Source organism: Glycine max, chromosome 20, assembly GCF_000004515.6.
Source record: "Glycine max cultivar Williams 82 chromosome 20, Glycine_max_v4.0, whole genome shotgun sequence".
Taxonomy (NCBI): domain Eukaryota; kingdom Viridiplantae; phylum Streptophyta; class Magnoliopsida; order Fabales; family Fabaceae; genus Glycine; species Glycine max.
The window spans coordinates 35,012,865-35,030,420 of NC_038256.2; the positions used below are offsets into that span (position 1 = coordinate 35,012,865).

Consider the following 17,556-nt stretch of genomic DNA (forward strand, 5'->3'; position numbering starts at 1 on the left):
CAAGCAAAACACACAGGGAAGATACAAAAAGCAAGTCACAGTCATTCATCTTCAGCCTTTAAACCAAACTCACAGCCAATGATCTCTCCCCAATCCAATTCTTAGGGTCACATCACTTACATTGTCATGATTTCTTATCAATTCCAATGCTGTTTCTGCTCACCACATAATTAAAAAAAAATAGATACTTGCATGTGTAAGTAAAACTAAAACATTAGTCTAATTATTCCCACCTCGTGATACAATGGATTAGGCTTGGTGGAGAGGGTGGTGAAGGGATTCTCCGGCACTTCCTTCTTCACCCTAGGACTTTCACAATCTAAGAGAACAAAAATAAATAAATAAATCAAATGGAGAAACATACCCACAACCACAATAAATGAAAAAAAATATATAGCATGTAAAGCAGACCATCAATGACTATGGATGGCATCATTCTCTGAAATCTTTTTTGGAATTCCAGTACTATTTTGAAGCCCTATTTCTTTACTTGGGTTTGCTCCATCCTCCCCATAAGCTGTCCAAGAAAAAGAAAAAAAGTAACGATAAGATAATGCAATTTGCATATTGAAATACCAATTTAAATATGAATTTTAAAATTACTTGGCAATAAGGAATAACTTGATTCTTCTCCCTCACGGAAAATATGAACTCTATATAAAATTCCTGGTGACTTAATTTGCTCAACCACACATGCATCCCCTGTTTTCTAGTAATTTTCAGACGTCTCAAGAATAACGCTGTCTCCCTCCTTTCGTTGGAGTGCTGTTTTAAATCTGCCTGGCATGATCTGTTTTAATAAATTTTATTGGCACAAAATTAACAATTAGAGAATCAAGTAACAAAGATAAAGATAACAAGATTTTGATGTAGCTTAGTTATGACTAACGAGTCCATATTGTATTGTTAATAAATCAACAATATAGCAAAACTTGTCATCATCTCGAGTGTATTACACACAAAAATCATAACTTTGGAACAGAAACAAAAAAAGACAAGAAAAAAATCGCACACTCCCACCTCTGTTAGTCCCTCGAGATTTAGCATCAGGGCGTGTGCAAGATGCAAGATAAATTAGGTATCAACTTAAAGCCAAAAAAATAAATTTTAGGTTCCTAAAATTTTTTTATTACTAACTATTAACAAATTTTAATTGGTCAAAATAAAATAATTTAGAATCTCTCTCTTCCCTCAAAATTAGTCAATCAATATCATCTTTTTAAAAATTAACCAATATCACAATTAATGTCATTTAAAGTATTTTATTTATCCCAAAAAGTAAATCCCTATTAACTTTCTTTAACTCATCCCTATCCCCTAACTAACGTATGTCACTCTCCAGAGTCCATTCTTCACGTTTTTTCATCTTCTCATCTTCTATTCATAAAAAAAAATATATTTTTCTCCTTCCCTTGAATGAAACATATTGTCTATTAATCAAACTTTGTCTCCGCGACTCAACCTCTCTGGATTTGACATCGTCTGGATTCCGAACGCCTATAAACCGCATATATCCCGGCGTCCCGCGTACGGAGCCTTTCATCTCCATCCCGGTGGATTGGTGGAACGATCCATTTTACGGGCATGACTCTAGGTACGCAGCAATACAACACATATCACGTAGCACCCTTGCGACTGACACAACATCTAAACAACAAAATCTCTGTCTATTTCCAATTTCATATACTATCGTTCTGTTCATCGATCATCATTTTCTATATTTATTTTAGAGTTTATTTTAGAATTTAGTTTATTTAGATTTCTTTAATATTTAGTTATTTTTTTTTATTTTGATTATTTACAAAAAGAAAATGTCAAATAGAAAGTATGAATCTGGTTATGAAAAATTGAAGAAAAAATGAAAAGTTGAAAAGCTAATTGAATCTCAATGTGGTGCCCTTAATAAATTTGTTATTATTCATATAAATGACGCAGAAGCAAGTTTAATAGGTGAAAATGTGATAGAACAACCACTGATAGATCATACTGACAACGAGGAAAATGTTATAGAACAATCAACTATAGATAATACTGACAACGGTGTAGAACAACTACCTAGAGATGATACTGACAATGGTGAAAACATGATAGAACAATCACCTATAAATAATACTAACAATACAAATAGTCATAATTTCAATCAAGAACTAGAAGACAATATTTTAGAAATAGGAGTAGAAGGGAATGTTGAGCATAATAACACTTCTAGTGAAGTACCTACAAATATTTATGACCTAGGTCTATGAAAAAATATTGATGGAAAATTTAGAGATTTAATGATAAAAAAGGGTCCTATCAGACATGACAATTTTCAATATCCAAAAGATGAAAATAATAGATATTTCTATTCATCATGTTATCAACGAACACTGTCAAATGGAGAAAAACATGATAGAAGATGTCTAGTTTATTCTAAAGATTTAGATAAAGTGTATTGTTTTTGCTGTAAGTTATTTGGTTCAACAAATGTTAGTCAACTAGCAAATGAAGGGACTAAAGATTGAAAGAATCTTGGTTCCAAACTTAAGAGTCATGAAATAAATTGTGAACATATAATTAATATGACCAAGTGGGTTGAACTAGAAAAGAGATTGACAACAAAACAAACAATTGATAAGCATATACAAGAACAAATTAACAAAGAAAAGGAACGTTGGGAAAAGGTTCTACTTAGGATTATAGTTATAGTCAAATATCTTTCTAAAAATAATCTTGCTTTTCGTGGAACAAATGAAAAGATATATGGAAAAGGTAATGGTAATTTTTTGAGTTTGATTGAGATGCTTGCGGAATTTGATCCAATTATGCAAGAACATGTTAGGCGCATAAAAAGTAATGAAACTCGTAATCATTTCTTGAGTAATACCATACAAAACGAGTTTATAGAAATGATAGCCTTCCAAGTTAAAAAGTCAATCATAGAGAAAGTTAAAGATGCAAAATATTTTTCTGTTATTCTTGATTGTACTCCCGATGTAAGTCATCAAGAACAAATGACTCTTTTCTTGAGATGCGTTGATACTTCTAAATCTCCAATTAAAATCGAGGAGTATTTTTTAGAATTTTTAAAAGTTGATGACACATCAGGAAAATGTATTTTTTGTTGGATCAAGTGGCCTTAGAATAATTAAGAAGGAGGAGTTGAATTAATTATTACTAGACCTTTACTAATTAAAAATTACCCTTCTTAGGCTTTTACTATAATGTTAAGAAAATAAAGAACAGAGATAGAAACTTAACCAAAAGTAAAAGCGATAATTAACGTGCACAACAGAAATTAAAGAGTGTAGGGAAAAAAAAGACAAACACAAGAGTTTTATACAGGTTCGGTAATAACCCGTGCCTACATCCAATCCCCAAGCGACCTGCGGTCCTTGAGATTTCTTTTCAACCAAGTAAATTCCTTTACAAGCAAAGATCCACAAGGGATGTACCCTCCCTTGTTCTCTTTGAACAACCTAGTGGATGTACCCTCCACTAGAACTGATCCACAAGAGATGTACCCTCTCTTGTTTTCAGTCAACAACCCAAGTAGATGTACCCTCTACTTGTACCACAAAGGATGTACCCTCCAATGTGTTAAGACAAAGTTCTCAGGCGGTTAGTCTTTCGAAACTTTGTGAAGGGGGAAACAAAAGAATTCTCAGGCGGTTAGTCCTTTGAAATCTTTTGTTTTAGGGAAAGGGAAGAATCAAAAGAATTCTCAGACTGTGTCGTTTTGAATTCTTTGACAAGGGAAAAGGGAGACACAAAAAAATTCAGGCGGTTAGTCCTTCGTTCTTTTGGAAAAGGGAGAAGAGAAACACAAAAAGAATTCAGGCGGTTAGTCCTTGGCGAATTCTTTTTGACAAAGGGAGAAGGGAATAAAAAAGATGAATAACACAAGTTTTTGAACAAAGAACTTTTCTTGGAAGAGAAAGTTTTGAACAAAAACTTTTAGAAAGATGAAGAGAAGATGAAACCAGAAAGTTCTGATGAAAGAGATGAAAGATATTGAAAGATAGATTGAAAGAGATTATGGATATGAATGAGATGATTGTTCTTATGTTTCATGCCAAGGTCACATATTTATAGTTTCTTGATTACTCAAGTCAAAACTTGTAACTCTTGGTAATTCCTTTAAAAATTAATCACTTAAAAAGATATGGCTTTTGAAAGAATCTTCAGAAACAAGTCACTTGAAGAAATGTGACTTTTGGAAATGAATTTTTCGAAATCAGTCACTGGTAATCGATTACCATAAAGGTGTAATCGATTACACATCAACAGATGTGAATCTTCATTTTGAATTTTGAAAATCTTAACGTTTTAAAACCACTGGTAATCGATTACTATAATTTGATAATCGATTATCAAAGAGTAAAACTCTTTGGTAATGATTTTGTGAAAACTTCTTGTGCTACTCAATGTTTTGAAAAACTTTTTAATACTTATCTTGATTAAGTCTTCTCTTGATTCTTGAATCTTTGAGTCTTAGATCTCGATCTTGATTATTCTTGAATTTTGAATCTTGATTCTTGAAATCAAATTTTCTTTTGATCCTTGAAGTGTTCTTGACTCAATCTTGAACTTAATCTTGAATGTCATCATCTTTGTTATCATGAAGTGATCTTGACTTTTGAGTTTTTTGTCATCATCTTTGTTATCATCAAAACTCCTTGAATCAATCTTGATTTATCATGAAGCTTATTTCTACATTTTTAATAAGCTTGTTAATATTTTAAAAAAATATGTCCTTAATATTGTTAATTAGTTGATAAGGTTTTTTGTTTTCATTTATTTTTGTAAGACTTTAAAGTAGTATATTTTACATTTTGTTATGATTGTTATCGGCATTATTTTATCGCTACCAATGTACAGCCACTATTATTCTTTTAAAATTTCAGAGAAAAACGTATATATAATACAAAATGGAATTTATTCTAATAAGATAAAATCAGAAGTGATACGACATGTGAGTTTATACAAAAACTGACAAGCTTGACTTCGTACATTCGTATTACCAAGAACTTTCTTTTCTTGTATTCCCTTTTCTTTAATACTAATTCCGATATTAATTGCAAATAAAAAATCCAGTAAAAATATGAAACAACAAAAAAGTACTGCATATTTACGGTGCCAAAGTTTATAAATATTTGAAAATAAACATGCTTCACATCTAGACATGGCAATGGGGCGGGTCGGGTACAGATATTGTCTCCCCAATCCCTTACCTCGACTCCTCGACATATCTCCATACCCATACCCGATAATCGATGGGTTTGAGTTTATTATCCCATCCTCATACCCGTCAGGTACCCGTCGGGTATCGGATATCCCCAACCCCGTTCCACACACCATTTAGAAAAATATTTTTTTTTTGTAAAAAAATATTAAAAATTTGATTTTAGAAAAAAATAAATTGATTGTTAAACATTTATTTTTAACTACTTATATATCAATAAATTTATTATAACACGTGTGACTACATAAATAGTTAAGAAAATAATATTAAATTATGTAAAAGTTTTAAAATAAAATTAACTAGTAATAAAAATTATATGCCTTTTGATTAAATTATGCAAAAATTCTAAAGATTTTAAGTGGCGGGGCGGGTTCGGGTTCGGGTTCGGGGTCGGGACGGGTCTAGTAATCCCATACCCGTACCCGTACCCGACTTTTGGTTATCGGGGAAAACCCGAACCCGTACCCATACTCGGTCAACTCAAGTATTACCCGTCAAAGTCGGGACGGATTCGGATGGGTACCCACGGGTACGGGTTTTCTTGCCATGTCTATTCACATCCATACCAAATTCATATCGAAAACAAGGTAGACAAAACTAGAAGATACTAGAAATACACCTCAATGGGGACGTGGCACAAAACGTGTTATCACTTATCAAGCACACAGGAAAGATACTAGAAGCAAGCAAAGCACAGTACAGCTTCTCAATTGATGCATCGATCTCGTAATTCTAACTCACAAATTTCTTCTTATCAGCCATCTTCATTCAAGCCAACCTCACAGGCCATGATCTCTCCCCAATTTTTAAATTACCTGGAAACTTGGAAGGATTTGATTCTTCTCGGTCATGAAAATTAACAACTCTAAATGAAATTCCTGGTTTCTTACTTTGCTCAAAAATACATACATTCCCTATTTTCAAGTTATTATTCTTTACAGCATCCATCCAACCAGCACCTAGTATTATTTGTTTACTGGAACGATTCAGATAGAAGTTGACATGCCAAGTTCTGTCCTCAGAGGTCCAAAGGGTAACACTGTCATCCTCCTTTTGCTGCTCTTCTGTTATGAAATTGCCTGGCATGGCCTGTTTTAATATTTTTGTTTGTACGAAATTAGCAAGTAGAGAATTTGTTACTATTTTAACATAGATAATAAAGTTTCAATGCAACTTAGTTACGAATCCATATTCCCATTAGCAAAATGAAAATGTTTTTTTGATAATGAATAGTGTAGCAAAACTTGTCACGATTTCAAATGTATTATGTATAATACAATCTGTTTATTATAGCATAGGGGTACCATAAAATGATTTTCAATGTATGATGGATACATTTATGGATTCTCAGAGCGGAAAGAGTTGGTTCTGTCTAAAGCAGTGCTACCTTCAGTATCTTCTTGTAACAACTCACTTCTAACAGCCTTTGATTTTGAGCATCTCCTATTGGCATACATGATCCTTCTTCCACCTGTTAACAGATGAATGTGACACAAACACCACAATGTAACAACACCTCAAGGACTTAATTTGAAACAGAAACAAAAAAGAGAAGAAAAAAAAATCACACATCAGGTTATCCATGCATTAATTTTAGAGATGAAACACTATAGACTGGTGAATAATTTATTTGAACATCCCACTGTTTCGACCCTGCTTCGTTCTAGACCTTCCACCGTTTCGCCGATGTCACCCCCACACCAAATCCCTTATCAAACATCACCTCTTCCCCCCTCAAACTCCGAACATGATGATTCAATTTCTCGCACCCCGTCACTAAATTATGAGTCTGCTTGGGTACAATTATGGCTCCATCTCCAACACTTACATGACTCCACCTGTTGTAGGGTCTCCTCCACCACTCTCACATTACAAATGATTCCATTTATCCTCACATTGTCACAAAATATAATCGTTGATGGCGTAGCTATTTGGACCATCACCCTTGCAACATCAATCTTCTCCCTACTAGCAGTGACCTTATCCACGAATATGAACTTCCCAAACTCTGATACTAATTTTGAGAAGCATACTTCGTTCCATGCCTTTAGCGGTATCCCCAAGCACTGGACCAATGCCAATCTATTTCCAGAATACTCTTCATCATTCCACTTATGAGCACTATGAAATATACTCAGCAGGCTGTCCTCCTCATTCTTCATCTCTTCCACGATTCTCTCATCTGAAATTCCTTCCATAATCACAATATCATCTCCCACATACTCTAGTTTTACATTCCCAGCAACATCTGATACGAAAAAATATTTATTCACTATTTGGGAAGTATATATCACTATTTGGTAACCCAAGAAAGACTGGTGAATATTTTAATCTGACTTATTTAATTCTATAGTTCTAGATGTCTACAACAATACAGTAGTAATTTATTCAGTTGGGATTTTTCCAAAACATGTCATCATTATCTTGCCGCCAGTTATATAGGAGTACTAATATTATTATATTAGACTTTGTGATTGCAAATACTTTCAACAATCCAAAAAGAAAAAAAAATTGGAAGCAGTTTTAAAGGTCTGTAGTATTATTTGACAAGCCATGCAATATTAAATGTGATATTAAATTGCAATAAATTTCAGTAAAAAAAAGTACTTCAGTACATATAATGTCAAAATATGATTTACAATTGTACCAAATTCACATCCAAAACAAGGCAAACAGTTGCGTTTCCAATCCACATGAAGGAGCACAAAACATGTCACTACCATTTACTATAAGCAATTAAAAATTGACAAGTAAGTATGTCTTCTAAGTGACAGCCTTCTTCAAGCTTCAAGTTACATTGAGTCTCAAATTCAAACCAAACCGCAGGTACCATAATTATGCTTTGGAAACCTCACAGGCCATGATCGCTCCCCAATATGCAAGTTCACATCATTTACATTATCAATGCCAAGATTTCTGATCAATTCTAATGGTATGGGCTGCTCACCACATAAAATAAGGTGAATTTAATTAGTTATACTTTTGACAAAGATGCTCTCATGTGTAAAACTAAAACACTAATCTAATTAAATACCTCATGATACGATGGATTAGGCTTGATAGAGAGGGTGAACTGATTCCCTGACACTTCTTTGTTCATTCTTGGAGTTTCAGAATCCAAGAGGAAAAAAAAGTGAAATTAAATTGACAAACATGTACACAATAAATAAAAAAATACTAATAAACACAAATACATTAGTATGAGTTGGTAGTCAGCAAACTATCCAAGACATTTTCCCTCTGAACTTTTTTGGAATTCTATCACTGCCCTTTTTGGTTACTTTGGTTTGTTCTACTTCCATCCTGGTAAGCTTGCCATGAAAAAAAAACAGTAACGATAAAAAAAAAATTGAAACTTGCATATTAAAATGCCAAGGAAAATATAATATTTTAATTACCCGAAAACATGGAAGGGTTTGATTCTTCTCCATCACGAAAAAATATGAACTCTAAATGAAAATCCCCGTGACTTAATTTGTTCAAAAACACATACATCTCCTATTTTCAAATTGTTTTCCTTTGTAAATTTCTTCCAATCACCAGTAAGTTTCGTTTGCCCATTGCCACAATTCAGACAGACGTTGTTTTATCCTCTAACGACCAAAGAGTAAGGCTGTCACAGTCCTTTTTGTAGGTGTTCTGTTACAACATTGCGTGGAAGGGCCTGCTTGAATATTTCTTTTTTTTTGGCACAAAATTACCAAATAGAGAATTAATTTTCGGTTTAAACAAAGATAACAGTTTTCTTTTATGTAACTTTGTTATGAATCCATGCTTCCTCTGTTAATAATACACCATGCAAATCAACATTATAGCAAAACTTTGAATGTATTGTACACAATTTATTTGTTTAGGGAGAAGGGAGTACCAGCATATTTTGTTGAATGTATGTTGGTTGCATTTCACAAAGGAACGTAGGGTTATCAGATTGAGAACAGAAAGCCTCTCGGCTCTCACTAAAGCTTTTAGCCCCTCCCTTTAAATAGCCTTAAAATTTGAGCTTCTCCAATTGGCATGCATGATTCCTCTTCCACCTGTTAACGAATCAATGTAACACAAAATCCACAAGGTCACAATACCTTCAACTATGGAACAGAAACGAAAAAGGGAAGAAAGAAATCCCACACTCCCACCTCTATTTGTGGACTTTTCATGATCAAAATTTTCTGCATTAGCCTTTCGAGTTTGAGTGCCTTTAATTTCAACATCTTGACAATTTGTAGGGTCCTTTCTTGGGTTGGTTTTCACCTTCTTTGTAGAAGGAGAAGGAGAAAAATGGTAAGGGAGATTTTGCTCTCTTACTCCGGCGCAAAAAACTACCATTCTCTTCACCATCTAAAGTTGTTTCCATCAAAGGATATCCCATTTCTAAGCCACTTTGATTAAATATTACTACCACTGTGACTTCCCCACATATTTGAACACCAAAAGATGGTCATGATCCAAAGAGTATGCTTCTGCAAATTTCTTCCAATCCTCTATCAACAAAACATCAGCATCAAGTTTTTTCCATTTCACATACCGTTTATCACCGTTGGGAAGCATAAGGTGTACAGGGTTTGATATTCTTCCTTCCCAGCATTTGTTCACAAAAGACATGCACATTTTCATAATTTACATGAGATGTGTAGGGGAAGAGAAGAATGGTTACCAACTCCCCGTTTCGAAGCGTATCCTCCTCAATCTTTTTGTAAAAATGGACGTCACTGCTGCCAGAAGACATTGTTTAACACGAGCTACAGTTTGCTGCTTCAAAGGTAAAGAGTTTCAGCTCAAATTAAACTAAACGAGCCATCTTATTAATAGTTATATAGAAGTATTCTGAATACTTGCAGGAAAAAATTATGATCGTAAAAAAAATTGATTCATTTATAATTTTCTGTCAATTGGATTATTGGATCATCGAATTTGAAATGATAACAAAATACATAGGCTGTTGTAAGAAGATCAATTAAACATATACAAATAGTATACCATTTAATTACTTTATTTCCTATGGGGAAATAAGAAAATTAAGGAACCCCTGACTATTGGCAAAATTACAATAATTGTTAACTAAGGAAAATAATTTGTGATAAAAATAAGATATACTTAGACTAGAAAAATTCGTGCTTAAAATAGAAAAGCATTCAATAATATACAACAATAATAAATAGAAAAAAATAAGTTTGTGCACCCGAACTTACATTCTTGAAGTAACATTTCAATAATGTGAAGTGTATAGACTAATTTCTACTTTTAATTTTTTTTTATGAGTAGAACTTTAAAGAGTAAATCCTCAATCTACTCTTCCGGTATAAAATTAGGCTTGAATTTTCTTAATTTGTGTCTAATAACCATGTTAAAGAGACATGGATTGAGACATTTTTTTAAAAGAGAATAAAAGGAAAGATTTTATTTAAAATAATTTCATATCTCTATATCTTTATAAAAATAAAAATCATATGATCTTTTATTACAAGGAACTTCCTTACACAAGACAAAAATAATTCATAATTAATCACTTGACTAATGATAATAACTAATCACATGATTTGATTATGTTGTGTACTAATAGAATATTATTCTTATTCTATGACCAACTTTCACATTTACGAAATAATATTCTTTTTATATTAATTACGTTTTTTGTGCTAGCAAAGAATATAATAATATTGCACTCAACTATTTATTTGATTAAATTAGATTCTCTAATTTAATTGTCAAATTAACTATTTATTTTGCAAATATTTATGTGTAATTTCGTAGGTTGAATGCTAAACCGATAGTAAATTAATTAGAATTAATTTAATGACCAAGATAGGTGTTTAACAACACTTCTTAATGTCCGGATAGTATGAAATAATATATTTTACCTTTAAGAACCAATAGAAAGATAATGTAATATTTTTTTCATCATTTACTGCTCAAGATTAATGCTAGAGTATAATATTATTGTCAAACTCTAATAAGCTAACAAATCTAATAATGACTTAAGAAACTCTTTTTTTCTTTCATTCAATTGTCCCAATCAATGTCTTAATTCTATTATAGAGCTCAAACTCATTACGTTGATGGATTCCTTCTTGATTAATCATTAATTATATCCAATATTCATTCAACTAGTGTTTTAAGACATTAGGTGTCCGAAATTAAAACATAATAAATAACTTGTTAATTATTATGATAATCTAAAGTAAAAGGAAACTATTATATTTCTTATTGAAAACTTTCTATTGACATATCAATGTAATATTAATTGTTAGAAATTTTTAATTGAGTCAGTTCAACGATGACATTCATGTATATAATCTATATATGACATTTAATAAATGAGATTTATTAATCTTTATCTAATAAAGACCATTACATATATATTGATATATCCCGATTATCGATATCAAGTTCACAATAATCTAATGATCAAGAATAATTTAAATTAAAATCATAAAGGTCTTGTTTCTCATTATCATAATTTCGGCCATGATAATAAGTCTCTAATTTTAATTAAAGACTTGTCAAATTAACAATTTAATAAAACAATAAATATGATAATAAAATAAGAACAATTCTTTACTAAAATTGATAATATGATGAATTGAATCTTAAGCATATACATTTATAACCCAAACACTTATTTCAATCCAAAACCAATGTCTTATATTTGCACTCCTCACTTCTACTCCTCTTGCTTCGAGACATTTTGGGCATTCAGTTTAGAGGGGGGTTTTGGATATTATGTATTTGGGAATTATGTTTCCTTGAAAATAAATAAAATTTATTTAGTTTGTCATAAAAAATCTTTAAATAAGTTTATTAGGAATAAAAGAATTATACATATTTTTATTAATTATTTTAATTATTTATCACATTATATAATTTAATAAAAAAAATAATATGTTTAAATGTAATAAAAGAAAAATTAAACTTGAGAAGGAAAGTTTCTCACCTCATATATGAAAAAGTTTTCGTGAAAAATTAATTAAAAAACATTATAAAAAATATTATTATTTTCTTAAACTGCATACCAAACCTAACATAAAAAATTGAAATTTTTAACTCAAGAAACCAAAACTTTGTCTCCCACCAAACACCCTAAATCTTCTAGTATTTAGTCCTTTGTCTTGGGCCTTTAATTTGGCCCTCCTTAGACGAATAATAAAAGATTTTGGAGTGAGTGGAAAGAATTTTAGCTTCCAAAGACGAGTTAGATATAATATGTATTTGAAGAACCTTTAAAATTATGATAAACCATGATAAACTGTGTGAATCTTAATTTTGATCAAAATTTATAAATTTAAATTATTTTCAAAATCAATTTCTTAAATCAGTAACAATAAAGGTATCAATTGATGATATAAAATGTAAGTTTTAATAGCAAATAAATAAACAATATATTATCTTAAATGATGGAGACATGGATTACAACATTCTTTCTTTGACTACAACATCCAGAATTCCAGATTAAGGTGACTTTCCCCATTCTAATGGAAAGTGATACTTGTTCAAAATTCTCCAAGAAGAAAATGCTCCAAGTAGCGTATGGATTAAGTTTGATTTTTGAAAACATGGAACTTTAAAACCTGCGTCTTTTGTGCTATTCAGTTCAAAGATACAAACATCTCTTATTTGCAATACATTCTCCCTTGCAAACAAGCACCAACCGCAAGAGATCGTGCGACAATTGGGCAACTTCACACTCCATGATTCTCCCCAACTTGCAGCATCACAATCTTCGTGTTCCCAATATAGCTTTTCAAATCTGGTACATACTGCATAATACTATAATAATTTAGAAACAGAACCAGGGAGTAGGACTTCATATGAATATGTAAATATATATGTTCCATCTTATATTGCTCCAGATTAAAAGGTTTTATGGAAACCGTGAAAAATGGATTGAATGAGACGAATTTTCTTGCTAATTTCTGAGCTCTAGCTTCCTTTGGCCAATTCATTGATAAACTTCCTTCACCTGTGATGTCAATGAAAAAGAGAAAAGTCTCACCCTTTCTCTCCTTTTTTTTCCCTTTTTCTCTCAAGTGGTATACAACTTTAAGATCGTTCAAGAAAAAAAAGAAAAAAGAAAACCTTAGCCACCTAATCAAATTTTAAATTCTATGTTTTGACTGTTTCAGCAATAGCTTTTTACTTCTTTGGCCGAATGTTTCCATCCAATGAATTATGTTTCACTTTAAAAAAATAGCTTTTAACATAACACGTACAAACTAATAATTTTGATTACACATAATAATATTCAAAATATTAAAAAGCTATCTCTCGATGTTTATTTCATATTGTTATCAACATTTAAAAAAAAAAATCATCTGTATAAAATATGCATCAGTAGTTTTGTGCTTAAGCAAAGAATACAGAGGGGGAACGGACACGTTATTGGTGGCGTCGTGATTCGTGAATGTAAAGTTAAAATAGAAGATCTGACCAAGCAATATCAATTAAAAGAAACAGACAATGAAATCCATACCTCTCATTTTCTTTTCTTATTAGATCGCGTAAAAAATAATACCTTTGATTTGTGTAGCATTCTGGTGATGCCATTCATCCAAAACTTGAACTGATTCATCAGCAATATTCTGGTCAGGCCCTTCATCCAAAACCTTGACTTGTTGACAAGGTTGTCATTTTCTTCAGCATTCTTGTCAGGCCCTTCCTCCAAAACTTGAACTGATTCATCATCACTCTGGACAAGGTTGTCATTTTCTTCACGAGTATGAGAAGAAGGGTAGTGAATTTCTAGTGTAGTATGGTCAAGTATGAGTACATGAATCTGAGAAGTCCCTTCATAGTTGAATAAAACCAAATGGCCGTGATTCAGGAAATAATTTTCAACAAATTCCTTCCAACCCTTTTCAAACCAAACCTCACCATTCTGTTTGGTCCATTGTACTTCCCATTCAGTGCCATCTGGAGGCTTCATAAACACTGGATTTGACAAGCGATCTCCATGTCTTTTAGTAAACTTGTTGGGGATTTGCTGTGAAGAATTATTCCTTGCTCAATTTTTTCAATTAATTCTGTTGTAATTTTAATACTGTTACTTTCTCCGTCAGCTTCTACTGAATTTGATCACCACAATACTCCATTGTCTACATATAATTAGAGACTGAGTCTCAGTAATATTCGTTCCTATTATCCCGTCCCAATCCAACAAGCATGTTTATTTTCCGTTACATTTTAAAATAAATCTATTATTTCATCTAAATTTCAGAAGTAATTATACTTCTTTATATTTTTACATTTGCCAATAGAAATTCTTAATCTGAGAAAATATACCAAGATTGATATCTCTAAGGAAAAGTGATCGTTAATTAATGTTTAAGAGAAAATATTATTAACCGTTATGTCAATCAATGTTTTTTCTGCACCAAAAAAAAAAAACTAGTTAAACTATTCCATTGAACATAAATATTTCATTCAAATTTCTCAAAATTAATCATAGACAAGTGCCACTTTAATTCACCATTACATGGAATAAATTAAAAACAGAGAATATGCAATAGCTTCAAGGGCATATATAAGTTACTAACTAGATCTATCTAGCTTTTGTAATATGAACTTCAAGAGTTGGACCATCGGGGTCAATCAACTCAAAGATACAAATGTCACCAGCTTGCAATTTACTCTCTTTTGCAAACAAAGACCAACCAGAAGTGAACCGGTCATATTGCATATCACCACCACCATTTGTCAACTTCACAGGCCACATCCGATTCTCAATCTGCAACATCACATTCTGTTTTTTCCTCTCCATATCCAAGAACTTGGGAACAACTTTCTGCATAAAACAACATCAACCGTGGGGAAAAAACAAATTAAAACGGAACCTATATACTCCAGATCAGATATTGCAGCTGCATAAACATATAACTTTTAATTAACTCAATGTTTCACAATGACTTTAATTAATTCAATGTTAAACCATACCCATGCACCTTCTTCCAACTGAGGCCGGGCTATGACGACTGTGAAAAAAACATTGTTCGAGACAAAATTCCTTGCTACTTTCTTAGCTCTGAGTAGCTTGGGTGTATTCAAAGATGAAGTTCTTTCAATAGCCTTCTCACCTGTGAAATGCAAATTACAATATTAAGTGGCAATCTAATTGTAGAGAGGCCTTGTACGGATATGGAATCTTAAAACAAGTTTACTAGTGTCAAAACTATTTTTAATTTCCTTCCTTTATGGTAAAAACAATACTAACAATTGAATTTGGACCATCTTGACAATGTTAACGTGCTATGCTATCATATTAATCGATGTTCATGAATGCCTGGAAAATTCCATGGGCAATGAATATTTATCTTCCATAAATTAATTTCATACCTCTTGGCTGGTGCTTCACAGATTTTCGAAACTTGGCCCCTTCATCACTATGAACAACGGCATCTGCATCCAACTTTTGCAGATTGAAGTTTCTTTCCACATTCCGATGACTGCCACTTGGCATTTTATTACGAGGTTCAGAAGAGACCAATGGTGACCTTGGTCTAACTCTAACCTTGGTCTGATGATGATCAGAACGAACACCCTTATCTGCATGCAACTTTTCCACATTTGGATCAACAGTGCCCATTTCATCATCAATTTCTATGGCACTACGATCAAGTATGAGTACATCAATAAGGGATGTTCCATTGTACTTAAACAAGACAAAATGTCCGTGTTCCAGGGAATAATATTCAACAAACTCTTTCCAACCCTTTTGAAACCAAACCTCACCATTCTCTTTTGTCCAATGCACTTCCCATTCCTTGGAATCCGGAGGTCTGAGAAACACTGGATTTGACAAACCACCTCCATATCTCCTTGTAAACTTATTCGGTATTTTCTGCAAAGAAACCCCCCGTTAGTTTACGTACGCTAAACAAATGTTCATAATTCCTACCAAAAACATAGCAGTAATTAATACTAATAACTTTTTTTTTTCCTGTTCTTATAAAAAATCTAGTACAGGTTATCTACATGCATGTAATTTATTCGAAAGCAAGGAGGAAAACAATAATAAATATCTGATTAAGATACATATATATGTTACTATGGTTTGAAGGCTAAGTAAAAAAATATAACAATACTTACCATCCATTCAACATTAGATTCAAGAATAGTCTTGAAGAAATGGATGGGCAGGGATGCTTTGCGCTGAACAAGAGGAGGAGTAGCCATGAGCGGAATCTGATGTTCCTACTAATTTAAATATTGTACTACTCCTCAACTTCATATAGTATGTGATTCAAAGTCATGAGACTACATGCACTTATTAGTGCGTAATTTATAGTACTATAATTAATTAATTACGTTTCAAGACTCCTCGTGTCTGACGAAGGATTCAAATTACGATTAACTCAGCCAGTCGCGTTCTTTGCTGGACTTGTAACTTGAACTCATCATTCATTACCAAACACTCGTATTAATCTCCTCATTTGTGATTTGTGTGTATAAAGTTCATGTACCAACACATAGAAAAGATTAAAATTTAGGATTTTGTTCCTCAATTATACTTCCTCGGTTAATAATTATAAGAAATTTCCAACTAATTCAAGTATTTTAAGAAAAATAATTAATTTAGTTAAATATAAGTAAATCTTCAATCAATTGCACTATCAAAACAATGACTTAAAACTCCGTATATATTACATTGCAGAGTCTAAGGTGAAGCAGTAAAATAGAGGTATACCAGTGAAGCATTAGATTTACTGTTTTTTCTTCTTTTGTCTGCACATCAGATTAACTGTTAGATATAGGAGTACTAACCCAATCACAGTGTTGTTACCAGTTACTGTATTCTACATTATCTCGGCTGTATTTGTTTACCAGTTGCAACCACTATAGATATATTTGCTAGCTTATTGTACTAGCAATATTTTATAGTTGCTGCTCCTAATCTATAGCTATCTGTTAGTGTAGTTTGTTATTCATGTGTGTATAAATATGCATGCCTCGTGCATCATTGATTGAATAAGAAAAAATACCTATTTGTTATCTCTTTATGGTATCAGACTAGCCTACAGCCTAACAGTGTCACTAATCCTTCTATGGCTTCCGCATCTGCTACCTCTAACCCCTCTGCTCCGTCTGCATTGAAATCCTACATGGCACAAACAAATCAATTCTCTTCTCATTGCCCGTGATCTTGTTGGCTTTGTGACAGGTGAAACCTCTTGTCCCCCTCAAACCATTGGCGTTGGTGCTTCTGCATCACCCAATCCTCATTTTTCCTTATGGATCCGCCAAGACAAACTCCTTTATCTTGCTCTTTTTGGCTCTTGTGATCCTGAAGCACGCTCTGTTATGTCTCCTACTGACACTTCCTGTGATGCTTGGCTTGCCCTTCA

The 17,556-nt window shown here is 32.4% G+C and overlaps 1 protein-coding gene across 1 annotated transcript; it reads right to left on the bottom strand.

The window, feature by feature from the left end:
• Positions 1-12,897: 12,897 nt before the first annotated feature.
• Positions 12,898-16,387, bottom strand: LOC102661645 (B3 domain-containing transcription factor VRN1). The gene is made up of 6 exons (XM_014772534.2): positions 16,301-16,387; positions 15,548-16,052; positions 15,149-15,288; positions 14,781-14,999; positions 13,731-14,198; positions 12,898-12,975 (listed from the first exon to the last, which is right to left on the bottom strand). The coding sequence occupies exons 1-6, from the start codon at positions 16,385-16,387 to the stop codon at positions 12,898-12,900; spliced, it is 1,497 nt and encodes a 498-aa protein (XP_014628020.2).
• Positions 16,388-17,556: the final 1,169 nt, after the last annotated feature.